This window comes from Microtus pennsylvanicus, chromosome 9 (genome assembly GCF_037038515.1).
Source record: "Microtus pennsylvanicus isolate mMicPen1 chromosome 9, mMicPen1.hap1, whole genome shotgun sequence".
Classification (NCBI taxonomy): Eukaryota; Metazoa; Chordata; class Mammalia; order Rodentia; family Cricetidae; genus Microtus; species Microtus pennsylvanicus.
The window spans coordinates 61923051-61937149 of NC_134587.1; the positions used below are offsets into that span (position 1 = coordinate 61923051).

General features: G+C 46.9%; 1 protein-coding gene across 3 annotated transcripts in view; it reads left to right on the forward strand.

Annotated features, from left to right (window-relative positions):
• Dlgap2 (DLG associated protein 2) overlaps nucleotides 1–14099 on the forward strand; it is a 688019-nt gene that overhangs the window by 597654 nt on the left and 76266 nt on the right. For all 3 annotated transcript variants that reach the window (XM_075986263.1, XM_075986265.1, XM_075986266.1), the window contains one exon: nucleotides 12491–12702. In XM_075986263.1, coding sequence (XP_075842378.1) covers nucleotides 12491–12702 — 212 coding nt within the window. The remainder of the gene's footprint in view (nucleotides 1–12490; nucleotides 12703–14099) is intronic.

Here is a 14099-nt window from a genome sequence, read left to right on the forward strand (position 1 = left end):
TTTGTTTTGTTTTGAAAGATTGAGAGTGAAGGTATGGGGAAAGAATAAGGAACTGTTGCTCCCGTTCAGCAGTCTGCAGTGATCTGCTTCTCACCGGTGTTTCCCTACCCTCTCCTCTCAGGTCTCTGCAGCCTGCTGCCCTCCTGAGCTCTTTCCCATCCATCCACACACTGGATAGGACCTTAGCCTCCCTTAAGCTCCTTCCCTTTAAGGGCCCAGAATGAATTCACAGTGGAAAGATGGTCTCCACTTAACATTAAAAAAATACAACTTAAAAATCCCATTTTCCCCAGTTACATTTGCTCATCCCAGCAGCATTTATATTTGCATTCACATTTACATTTAAATTTGCTTCAATCAGCATTTAAAAAGAGTATCAAGAGGCACACAGCCCTGGCCCGTGGCTTCCACAAAGCCCCTAAGTGAACACTGGGGCTGTTGACAGCTCTGAGCATCCCAGCAGACACCCTACACAGTCCCGTCTGTCTTGTCCCCTTGTTTGGAACCTCAACAGGACCTCTACTCTATCCCTTTACCCCTCTTTCATTTTGTTCTGCTGTGTGTGTATATTCAACACGTATAAATAGACAGGGGTCAAATCAAGGCGTAGATCATCTCCAGGTCCATGTCTCCTCGTGTTTATCGCCTTGGAGTTCCTCTTGCTGGCTCGTCATAAGGATGGGAGGAGATGGGCACCACAGGCGTTCACTGTGCTCTGCAGAACACCAGCCCTTACTCCTCCTGTACCAACCCTGTTGTCCATCCTCCCTGTTCCCCTCTCCTCTCACCCTTCCCAGACCTCATTAGTCACTGCTCAACTATCTTCATTTTGGACATCAACTTTTTTTTTATCTTCAACCAATGAGTGAGATAGATGGTGTGTGTCTCTCTTCTCCTGACTTGTTTTATTTATCATATGTACTCCATTTCCACCCATATTGTTGAAAATGGCAAGATTTCCTCTTTTGCGGTTGTGTCTATTGATGTGTGTGTATCAGTGTATGTTACATATATTAATATATCATATTTTCTTTATCCATTAGTTAATGATCACCTATATCGATTCCACACTATTGGAACTAGGCTGCAGTAAACATGGTTTTAACATCCGATTTCATTCTCTTTTGGGTATATACCAGTAGTGTGATCCCTTTATAAGTAGGTCTAGTTTTGGATATTTTTCAGGGGAGCAGGGACTCTATACCATATTTGATCGAGGCAGTACTGGTTTACACTCCCACCAACAGTGAGCAAGGACTGTTGCCCTTCTGTTCCCTCAGCAGAACTTGTGGTTTTGTTGACCTTTGGTAAAAATCAGGCTGGGTAGGCTGGCATCTCACGTCTGTTTGGATTTGCATTTCCCTGATGATTAGCTGCTGGTCATTTTTTCTCAAAGAATTGATGAAAATCCTCTATAGGAACTGCTCTGTTAATTTCTCCACCTTTTAATAGGATTATTGGGAGGGTGCTGTTGAATTACTGGAGTTATTTATGTATTTTGGAATTTATTACTGTACATGGTACTGCATGGTTGTAATCCAAGATCTTGTGAGCTGGAAGCAGGAGGATTAGAAGTTCAAGGCCAGCCTTAGTTACTTAGTGACTTCCAAGTTCTATCTCAGAAAGGGAGGGAAGGAGAGAGGGAGGGAGAGAGGAAGGCAAGAAAGGGAGGGAAGGAGGGAGGAAGGAAGGGAAGATATTCTCCTGTGGGAAAAGGGGGAACCACTAGATTGACTCGTGTAATGGGGGCTAGGTAGCCCAACAGTGGCTGTCTGCACACACAAGAAGCTGAGAACCTAGTAGCTGATGGGCTTAGGAAGCTGGATGTCTCTCCAGTTCCAATCTGGTGAGGAGACTCTTCAGGAGTCCTAAAGAGTTGCGTGGAAGGCTGAATAAGCTAAAGTCTGATGCCCGCTGAGGACAGTAATGGCAGTGGCAGCAACAGATGGCAGAATAGAAGCACTCACCACTGAGAAGTGAAGATGGCTCGGCCAGCAGCAAGGCTTTCGTCCCTGCATCGGGTGCCACTAGAAAACACCGACCGCTCTGAGTGATAGTTTCCTCTGCTCAGATCCCTAAAATTGCCCGCAGGGATCTGCCCACAGGTGTGTCTCTTAGTTGATTCCTGTGTCATCAGGTTGATCAATTTCAACCGTCACAACTGGAGAGTGTCCCGATGTTGTGGGGGTTGCTTTTTTCATTCCATCGATTGCTTCCTTGGCTGTTCTGAAACTTCTTCGCTTCATATAATCTCATTTGCTGTTATTGTTCCGATTTCCAACGTGTCTGAGTCTGGAAACCATCTCTCACGCTGACACCTGGAGTTACCCCTGTGTTTTCTACTAGTCGAACAGTTTCTTCTAGACTTAAGAGTTTCAGATCCTACATTTGGTTCTTTGATTCATTGTGAGTTTATTTTACACAGGGTGAAAAACGGGTCTAGCTAGCTTCATTCTTCTGCATGGAGCTATCTAATTTCCCAGGTACTACTGGTTGTTGACTCTGTCTTTTCTCTGGTATCTGTTATTTGCACCTGTCTGCATTTCCCATTTTTCTAGTCTGTCCTGTTGATTTATGAATCCGTTTTTATGAGTTTACCACCATGCTGTTTTGATCACTGTAGTTCTGTAGTATAATCCTATTTCTAGCATTACTCATTATCACAATGACTGCCTTTACTATCCAGGCGAAGCCGCAAAACAATCCCACACAAGTTAAGAATTATGAATAATAAAAAGGGTTATTTATTTGAGGGTAAAAACTTACAGATCACTGTTCCAAACTACAGTCCTCTCCTCACAAACAGGAAACAGAGAGTCAAGCCCCTGGAAAAGGAGCCAGAAGCAAGAGAGAGAGAAAGAGCACGCCAGGTGGGTTCCTGCTGCTTTTTAAAAGTATAAGAGACCATGCCCCAGTGGGCTGGTATCTTAAAGGCTATTGACTGAAGGAGTGGAAGGAGCTCCCACGGCATCCAGGAACTTTTGTAATTTAGGATTTTTTTTCTATTTTACTTTTTGGTTGTGAGCCTAGCCTTTAACAGCTCAGTCATCCTTCCAGCCCTCTCTTTTAATGAATAATACATGGATATTCTGTGGATGGTTACATTAAATACATTAATTGTTTTGGGTTGTATTTTGGGGGTCATATATGTTTTAATAATATGAATTGTTGTAACCCATTAACATGGGAGGTCATTCCATTTGTGTGTATGTCTATACCTGTGCATTGGTGGGGAGAGAGGGAAAGAGGGATCTTCAAATTCCTTCACTGGCCTTTTACACTTTTCATTCTAGAAGACACTCATTTCCTTCATCAAATTTTATTCCTAGATATTTTATTTTCTTGTAGATGCCATGAATAAGATCACTTTCATAGCTTCATTATTAGCAAATTCATATTGATTTGTAGCCGTGTTATTGAGTTTTGCATGCTGGCTTTGTATTTTCCAGTTTTACTGAGTTCATTCATCAGTTCTCACAGGACTTGGGTGGAGTCTTGAGCATTTTCTGTATAAAAAAGGAGGGGTCATTTTACTTTTACTGGTTCCTTTCAAACCTCTCGTTTCTTTCCCTGATGTAGCTGTTCTGAGACTTCGTACTGTATACTACCAATAAGAATAGTCACAATAGATAGCCTCCTTGTATTGAGGACCTTAAAGCAACATTTTCAGCACCTCCCCCACCTGACCCCATGCGATGCTGGCTATGGCTTTGTTGTATAAAGTCTTCACTATGTTCAGGCATATTCCTTCTGTGCTTAACTACTTAGGGGTTTATCGTGAGAAGACCTACAAGTTGTGCTTCTTGGGATAGTCAGTCACGTGATTTTCTTCTTGCCTTCTGTTGACGAAGTGGATTATTGGCTGTTAAACCATCCTTGCCTTCTTGAGATACATGTCTCCTGGCTGTGCTGCAGGAGCTTTAGAGGTCCATTTGGATTTGGTTTGCTGTCATGTTGAGAGTGTTTCTCTGGGTTTCCATCGGGGATGTTGACCTTGCTTGTTTGCTTGTGCTCTGTCTGGTTTGGCTTCACAAAATGAATGAAGTCTCCTCTCTTTCCGTTTTGGGATTACTTGGAGAGGAATTTATGTTTGTTTTTTTACAAGTTTAGGAAAATGCAGCATTGAATCCATCTGGTCCTGGATTGAGTTTTTTTTTCTTATTGTTTGTTTGTTTGGTTTTATTTTTCTTTGTTTAGGGATGTTTTACTGCTGGTTTGGTCTTTTTTCTTGTTTTTGGTTATGAAAGTTCCCTACGTCCTTGTGGTTCAGTGCTGATAGATCATATGTGTTAAGAAATTCATCCATGTCCCATAAGCTTCCCAAATCTGTCAGCAACACCATTTGTCAGTTTTTTTATGATGTGCCTTTGTGTTTCTGGTCACCGGTCGTAATGTGTTCTTTTTCATCTTTGATTTTGTTTTCATCTTCTCTCTTTATTCTTAATAAGCTTAACTAAAAATAGCATTAAGCCATAAGGATATTTTTTTTCATCATGGACCCCAGGAGAAGTGGATTGGCTCACCATAGAGGTCACTCAGGTACCACCAGGGCAGTCAGGGGACGTGTGAGTGCCCACCGAAGCCTTGCGATCTCCATGGGAATGAGTGGCAGAGCAAGGTCAAATGAGGACAGGATGGTTCTGTGTGGACACCAAGTTCTGTTCCCGAGTGTCTGCGGCAGTGGGGCAGTGACCTCAGTGTGGGGCCCACAGGAGAGAGTGGGGTGAGCACTCTGGTTTTATGAAGTTGCTATGAAAGATCTGCTTGAAAGTTACCTACTGCTCCTCGGACCTAACACCCTGAATAAGGCTGCCATGGCTATCAAGACCACAAAAGTCAAAGCATCAAAAACACTGAAAGCCAACAGGTCACACACACAGGGGCATAGAGGCATTCCTAGGGAAGAAGTGAGATGCCATGCAAAGGAAATAGTGAAGCCCCAAAACAATAGGTTACTTTAAGCAAAGTGTCCCTGACATGGCCTCATAAGAAAAAGCCAGAGCAGAGTGCCACCATTTTAACCTTGACTCGGAGATATGGGGCTTGCATCAGAGGTTCTTCCTGAGCACCCTCCATGGAGTGCTAGGAAACATCTCCCCTCCATAGTTTAGTAAGTAAAAGGGATATGAACCATGCCCCCCAACTTAGCCTTGATTCAGAGCTGTGGAGCCTATGTCAAAAATCTCCCTGCCTATTCTCCATAGAGCCATTTGGGTACCTGAGCCAGACCACCTAAGGCCCAGCTTTCTCGTAAAGATCAGATGTGAGACTCAGCTTGGGTCTCCTGCCATCTCTGGCTCTTGTCACAGGAGAGTGTTTACCTACAATGTCCCCACAAGCTCTTGTCCTTTGTCACCCTGACCCCGGGTACCACCGTACTGCTCTGAGTCCTCCAGCACTAAGCAAGAGTTGATTGAAGTTGAGCACTCATCTCAGCGCTGGCCTGCTGTGGAGCTGCATTTACTGTCTACAGAATACTTTCAACCCACACAGGCTCCAGTGGGCCTCATTTCGTGTGTAATGATGCCCAAAGAATGACTCCCCAAAAAAGCACTGGAAGAGAGACAGATGCAAACAGAGGGAGGAAAAGAAACAGGCAGAGACAGACAGACAGACAGACAGACAGACAGACAGACAGACAGAGAGCTCCAGGGGAAAGGAAGGACCATTTAGCCAAGAGCTAGTGAGTGAAAATGACTTTTGAGCAGGAAGCTGGTGCCCAGATCCTGGAGGGATGGATTATGCATATACTTAAGCTCCAGTGTATCTATGGAGATGAGAATTGTTTGCTCACACCGTGGTGTAGAAAGAAACATGGGCATGGGTCTGAGATTGGCCTTCATAGCTAATCCTTCTCTGCATGGTTTCTTAGTGTCTGTGGGTACTCCTTCCCAGTCCTGGATGCCCTACATTCTGCCATTTATATCCAAAAACCTCTTATAGCTCTCTCTGCTCATCTGCTAAGCTCTCGGCATCAGTCAAAACTCGCCAGCACAAACCAGATCTCTGCTTCTCAGCTTGACTAGGAAGACTAGGCCTTGGAAATCTTCTCGCCACTGGGAGCTCCGCACAAAGCTCTTGCTGTGTGCTTCCCAGATTTCCTGCCCTTGTGATGCATGCATCCATCCTCTTCTAGCTTCCTTTGTGTGGCTGTAGAACACTGATAAACAGTGGTTAGGAGAGGAAAGGGTTTATTTCCGATTACCCTTCCTAGGTTATAGTCTGTCATTGAGGTAAGTCAGGGCAAGAGGAATCTGAAGGCAGGGCTGCTTGCTATTCCATGCAATATTATCTCCAATCAAGGAACTCACTCACAGCTAAGGAAGTGCAGAAACCATGGAGGAATGTGGCCTGTCTGCCTGCCTGCTTGCTTGCTTGTTTTCTCTAGTTCATGCTTAACTAGCCCCCTTATACAGCCTAGAACTACATGCCCAGGGAATGGTGCTATCCACAGTGGGCTAGACCTTTCTACATTAATTAACAATCCTTCATAGGCATGCCCACCAAGCGGCCTGATAAAAACAATTACTCAGTTGAGACTGCCCTTTCGGGTAATGTTAGGCTGTGTCAGGTTGACAGTTAATGCTGTATATACATTTCACTCTCTTTCTCTGCCCATGTAATTCTTACCTAGCAGACATTCAACATCTCTCAGAGCAGTCTAAAACAAAACTCATGTAACCTACCTAGATACACATTACTGACAGGGGAAACAGATAGGACAGAGAGGGGGAGAGATATGTGCATGTGGTCTTATCGCTAAGATAAATGAAATAAAAGTGAAGTAACTTTGAAGTAGAAGTATTTCAACCTAAGAATGTTGGGGCCCAGCAGCTCTGTGCAGAATGAAGTGTTCTTGTGTTTGTTGCTGAGCGAAGGGTCGCTGTAATTGGAGATACAAATTAGACCAACAAAGGCGTGTCGTAATGAGGACTCAGGCTCCAGGGAGGCTCTGCCAGCCCTGGGGGATTTGGAAACAGTAAACAGTTCCTGGTGAATTGCCAACCGAGCAACGTTCCCCTCGGTTTACATAGTGGCTATATCCTAGAAAAATAAAACCCATTGCTCATTAAAATTGCCAGCGAGAACAAAAAGCCCAACTTTTCACACAGAGCCTAGCAAGGCCCAAGGCAAGCTGACTCAGGTTTGTGCAGAATGCAGGCAGTCATTCCTTGGGTGGGGTTGCCCACGACCCCCTTCTAACAAGCATCTTTGAACCCCTGGGCCATAGAAAAGAACTCCCTGCGTGGATTGAGTTTCCCCAGATGGGTCCCCAGAACGTCTGGTGACTCCTCCCGTCATTCATCTGTCCTCTGTGCACAGCACGCAAGGCCCAGCTGTCTTCCTCTGCCGCTCTCCCCTGTGGCTCGTGTACTTGATACTTGTTTAAACCACACGCACACATGTTGCTGACGGAATGAAGAAAATGTTTCCTGAGGGAGAACACAGCTTTGGATGGCATATCTCTTTAGTTCACCTGAAAAGAACCTTATTATGAAATTCTTTGCCTTGCCATTTGAAAGAAAGAAAGGATGTTTTAGTGTTCCGCGTTTAAGATGTGCTTCAACTACAGCATCACAACGCACACAGATGTCAATCTCAGAAGGCTCCTTTTATAGAAACGATCGGCACCGCTCAGCACGGCGTACTGGTGACGATTCGGGTAGCTGATCGCCTTGGCACGGCGAAGGCTGGGGTTGGCTCTGCAGGGGCTGGATGCCTCAAGCTTGTTTCCCGGAGGCTGGGAAGCTGCCATTTGCGCGTGCCAGGTGCGCACTTGGCCACTCCTCTGCGTTCTGCTGCGGGTTTTAGCGTTTCCACCATAAGGGGAAGGTTTATTTACTGAGACTTGGTGGCTTTTCATAGCCCAGGCATATGCTCTGGAAATTGACTGCTCTGGGCTCCTTCTGTATTGAATTTTTTTTTCTGTCAAAGGCTGTGAAATTGGCTTCTTAAATCAGAAACAGAAACATACAAGCTGGTCTCATTTGTTAGTTAATTTGTAGGCTGCTGGGGAAAAAAAAAACAATCTTTACCTTGCTCTTTATGGAAACATGGTTTTGGTTCCAAAAGACAAAAAAAAAAAAAACACCTCTCCATAAACCTGAGAGTGTGAGCCTCTCCTTTGGTGGCAGCTGGCCTCTCTCCCCATCTGTCCTTTTCCCTGTAACCCCCACCTGAATGCTTACTGAGAGATAAAAAATGCAAGCTTTCCTGGCCCAACCAGGAGCTGGCCACCAGTCCCTTTTTATACTGTTTCTTCTGCTTGCACCGTTCCTCTGGCCAAATTCAGACAAGGTGACCCCTGACACCTCCCATTCAGGAGCCTTTACTGGTCTCAAGTCACCAGCTTTCCCTGGAACTGCCACTCACCTTAACCCTCATTCAGGCTAATCACACTCTAATCCGTCACCCTCCAAGTACGTCACCTCCTCTGAAATGTGACATCGGGGGCTCAGACGAAACTAATACACAACTTAGAAAAGCTCAGACTGCTTTGAAAATGTCAGTAGATGGGGGAATCCTTGAAAAGCCTTTATCCCCCGTCCCATTGTGGACACCTGCCACACGCCTTACTGCTGTGCTCCTTCGCTGAGGCAAGTCTGCCAGCTTTCTATGTCTTTCCCGCTGCTGTGGTTTGAATACATCCCTGAGTTCATGAATTGGAAAGTGAGTCCTCAGATTCACATCTGATGGTATTCAGAGGTACCCCTTTGGGGTGATGTGTCCTGGGCGTGGCCATGCTGATAGTGCATGCATGATGTAATTAGTGGGCTAGAAGGGGCAAAGGAGAGGCTTGTGTGTCCCGTCTCATAAAAGGCCCTCGCCAGACACGGAACAGATGCCAGCATCATGCTTTTAGACTTCTGAGCCTCCAGAACCACAGATTAAATCGACTTCTTTATAATTTACTGCACCTGTGCTACTCAGGGAGAGGCCAGGAAACTCAGGGATAGGGATGCCTTCATAACCATCTTTTCATAGCTCAGCACAGATTCTTCTGAAATTCAAACAGTGCAGCCATTCCCAAGGACACACTGTCATCCTGGCTCCTTCCTTTGTCCTGCTGACTGACGCACAAGGTTTACACAGAGCCTCAATGGGCTGGCACACCCTGGTGGAGAAACAGAGACACTGGTCCTGGGGTGAACATCTGGTCATAGTGTGAACATCCTGGGACACCGGTCATGGTATGAACACCCTGGGATACTGGTTCTGGTGTGAACACCCTGGGACACTGGTCCTGGGGTGAACATCCTGGGACACCGGTCATGGTATGAATACCCTGGGATACTGGTTCTGGTGTGAACACCCTGGGACACCGGTCGTGGTATGAACACCCTGGGATACTGGTTCTGGTGTGAACACCCTGGGACACTGGTCCTGGTGTGAACACCCTGGGACACTGGTCCTGGTGTGAACATCCTGGGACACTGGTCCTGATGTGAACACCCTGGGATACTGGTCCTGGTATGAACACCCTGGGATACTGGTTCTGGTGTGAACACCCTGGGACACTGGTCCTGGTATGAACACCCTGGGATACTGGTTCTGGTGTGAACACCCTGGGACACTGGTCCTGGTATGAACACCCTGGGATACTGGTTCTGGTGTGAACACCCTGGGATACTGGTCCTGGTATGAACACCCTGGGATACTGGTTCTGGTGTGAACACCCTGGGACACTGGTCCTGGTGTGAACACCCTGGGACACTGGTCCTGGTGTGAACATCCTGGGACACTGGTCCTGATGTGAACACCCTGGGATACTGGTCCTGGTATGAACACCCTGGGATACTGGTTCTGGTGTGAACACCCTGGGACACTGGTCCTGGTATGAACACCCTGGGATACTGGTTCTGGTGTGAACACCCTGGGACACTGGTCCTGGTATGAACACCCTGGGATACTGGTTCTGGTGTGAACACCCTGGGATACTGGTCCTGGTATGAACACCCTGGGATACTGGTTCTGGTGTGAACATCCTGGGACACAGGTCCTGGTATGAACACCCTGGGATACTGGTTCTGGTGTGAACATCCTGGGACACAGGTCCTGGTATGAACACCCTGGGATACTGGTTCTGGTGTGAACATCCTGGGACACAGGTCCTGGTATGAACACCCTGGGATACTGGTTCTGGTGTGAACATCCTGGGACACAGGTCCTGGTATGAACACCCTGGGATACTGGTTCTGGTGTGAACATCCTGGGACACTGGTTCTGGTGTGAACATCCTGGGACACAGGTCCTGGTATGAACACCCTGGGATACTGGTTCTGGTGTGAACATCCTGGGACACAGGTCCTGGTATGAACACCCTGGGATACTGGTTCTGGTGTGAACACCCTGGGACACCGGTCGTGGTATGAACATCCTGGGACACCGGTCATGGTATGAACACCCTGGGATACTGGTTCTGGTGTGAACACCCTGGGACACTGGTCCTGGGGTGAACATCCTGGGACACAGGTCCTGGTATGAACATCCTGGGATACTGGTTCTGGTGTGAACACCCTGGGACACTGGTCCTGGTATGAACATCCTGGGACACTGGTCATGGTCTGAACACCCAGGGATACTGGTCATGGTGTGAATATCCTGGGATATGGGACCTGGGGTGAACACTCTGCTCTTCTGGTAAGTGCCACAGAGATGGCATTCCTCTGCCTGAATTTCAAGTGTGATATTACTGAAGAGATGTTACTGAAGCACCAGATGAGAGCTGTCAGGTACCCCAAGAGTGAGCTCTTCACACCCCCTATGTCCTTTCCCCAGTGTTCAAGCATAGCTGCTATCAAGATGCGTATCTCTCTGTAAACCAAGATTCTCTATCAGTGGGTCAATACCTATTACATGCTGAACAAAAAACCTTCTGTGTCAGTCTGCCTAAGTCTTTAGCTGCTCCAATGTGTGATTGGTGTGGCTTGTGTTTTGACGCCATCATAAAACTTTTACCAAGCCCTCTTGGGGTGGTCGGCATCTTTCCTTGGACCTGTGCTAGTGGGGCATAGAGCCAGGCCATCAAAATGTTAAAGCACTCAATGAATTAGCATCAGCACCTGCCCCTGCTTGTGCATAGGGGGAGCCCCTAGCATTCTGTCTGTTAAGCCCCGCCCTTGATCCAAGATCTGCATCTAACAGTGTCAAACCTGGCTACAAAGTTGGTGGCCTTCATTGTGCCTATATCTAAACAGATAGAGCCCGCTGAAATGCCCTCTTAGATCTTGTGAGTATTATGTTGCACCATGCCACACAGGATGAGTGGTAACTACGAGATCCGCCTGGCCAGCCTGAGGTACAGAGTGGGAGATGAAAGCAGAGGGGCTCCTGACTCCGGCATGGAAGATATGGCAGCCCCACTTAGGTCCGTAGACCACGGTCGCGCTCAGAGAGACACAGAGCCTGGGGACTGTCGCCTGTGCCTCAGCTCCCTTTCTTCCTGACTCCGGGTGTGGAGACGAGCTGTAGGAACAGTCTGCAGTGTAATGGGATCTCCAGGCACAACACACCATGCTCTTCGGGGAGGAGCGCTGGTGCCTTCTGCTCAAGTGCCTGTCATCCCATCGGCCATCTGGGTCTCTGAGAAGGGCCAGAGTGCTTGGCTTCATACAGTGCTGGGCTGGAAGGAAAGCAGGATCCTTCTCCAGCCAATTTTGGAACATTGCTGAAAATCTCAACATTTTCCAGTGAAAACATCACTTTGAGGACTTCTTAAGGTGGGGTTTTGTCATCCTCCTCCATCACTAGCATCTAAGACCCTCTTCCATAGCCAGGGTTGCTCTTTACTAGTCTTGGAGCTACTGGCAGAATCGCCCAGACTGGGCCATGTGCCTTGCCGAGGAGCTGCGCTGAGTTGAAGGGCGGGCTGCTGTTCTGAGAAACATCACACACACTCCTGTGAGATTTAGCTCGTTGAGCACAGGGAGCTCTTGAGTTGCAGGTGTGGAGCTAGAGTGCTGATCAGCTTCATTGTCTAGTGACCAAGTCGGCCTTCGGGCCGGACACAGTAGAAAAGCTGAGAGCTGGCATTCTTTGAGTCGTCTTTGGCATTCACAGTGTGCAGAGTATGAAGCTCTGTGTGCATGAGATTGAGGGATGTCTTTCATCTCCAGGTGCATGTGTTCTGTGTGTGTGATATGATTTTGCTTTGGGGATTAATCCTCTTCTTTATTAGCATTTACCACTAAAAGATATTTAGCAATAATGTAAATATCACCATCATTTTCTCTTCCATTTCTCTTTTTCTTTTTTCTATGTTCCTAGTACCTTCTCACTTTTCCCATGTTTGTCTTTTACTTTTACAATGGAAAAAGTCAACGATTTCATAGTAAGACCCTTTCAGGATTTGGAAGACTGTAAAAATGGATGTCTTTCTGTGTGCATGACTTAAAATGATAAATAGCCCAAAGGAGCTATATCTTTAAGAAACTGTAGGACACACTTCCCCAGGGCACAGTTGACATGCCCTGTCTCTGCTCTCTCCCAGGTGCCTCAGGATGACTGGGGTGCGTACCCCACCGGTGGCAAAGAGGACGAGATCCCCTGCCGTAGGATGAGAAGTGGCAGCTACATCAAAGCCATGGGTGATGAGGAGAGTGGAGAGTCAGACTCCAGCCCCAAAACATCTCCCAAGGTGACCCTCCGGCCAGAGCCCCTGCTGAAGTCCATTGTACAAAGGCCACTTGGAGACCACCAAACGTAAGGCGTCTTCTCTCTCCTGACTTCTCTCCCTCCCCAAGCTAATTAGCCGTGGGTGAGCTGCCTCACTTTGAATTTAAGTTGACACTGTTAGAGCCTATGCCTTCAGTTATCCCACTCTTTTTGTCGCACTGATATCTTAGGATATTTTTATTACAATATTTTTAAGGATTATTTCCTTTACTTGGCAGGATTATCATGTAATTATATCATGTTCTCCTTCCCTTTCCTCCCTCCAAACCCTCCCATATACTCCTCCTTGCTCTCTTTCAAGTTTGTGCCCTCTCTTTTCATTAACTGATCCCTAAGTACAGCCTGCTCGGTTTATATAATGTTATTTGTTATGTATCTTAAGAACTGATCATTTGGTGTCGGATAACCAGTTGAATGACCAATCAGACTTCGGTTGTTTATTTCGTAATTGTGGAAATAGGGTTGGGCAAGTTCTGTGTCTGGTTAGGTTTTGGCTTTGGTTTTAGAGGGGTTGGAGGGGTTGAGGTAAGATCCCATGTAGCCCAGCCTGTCCTGAAACTCACTATGTTCCATGGATGACCCGGAACTTTTGATCCTTCTGCCTCCACCTGTGTCTGATTTGAAGCCTCCGTCATACATCAGGACCAGGCACATCACCCCAACGTTTGCATTAAGAGGGACATGTTTCTATTCAAACGACAGCATGGGTGTGTGACTGTCAGTGAGGACGTATCTGAGCAGGGGCTTTTCTGTGGACTCTCACTTCACAAGTGAGTGGTGAGATAACAGGTTTGGGTGAAGGTGGAGGAAATGGCTTGTTTTCACAGACATAAGATCAATAGACTTTGTATATTTGTTCAAAGGCCCATCATTGATAAGCTTAGCTTCTGAACTATAAACAACTAAAGCCCACTGGGGAAATTAGCTATTGAACTATGCACAATAGAGTTGCTCTCGGCAGTTTCCCTGATGGCGTGCCCAGTGTGTCGGGGAGGCCGGTTATAAACGCTGAGAACCACCTGGTGTCTCCTCGCTTCCCATCTTGAGATGCCCCTCCTGTGTAAGTGGGCAGCAGCAGGTGACAGGCTGCTCAGTGTTCTGTGTGTTCTCAGAGCTGCTCTCTGTGATGCACAGTGAAACTTCAAAACTCTGATCAGAGGGCTCGACTTTTGTATCCCCCACCTAGCCTGGTACTCGGTGCAGCAAGGCAGCAACACTACCATAAATTCTCCCATTAAACCCAATAACTCGTGAGCACTAGCTTTCAAAATGACAATTTAAAAGTTAAATTGCTGCAGAATCTTACTGGGGGAGCCATGCAGCCTGGGGAGGCCCATGTGAGCAACCTCCTTTCTTGGAGAGCAGAGAGGGGCTTCATGTAAGTTGAACTGACCTTGTTCCTCAGCTTGCCTCTATCCAGGTCC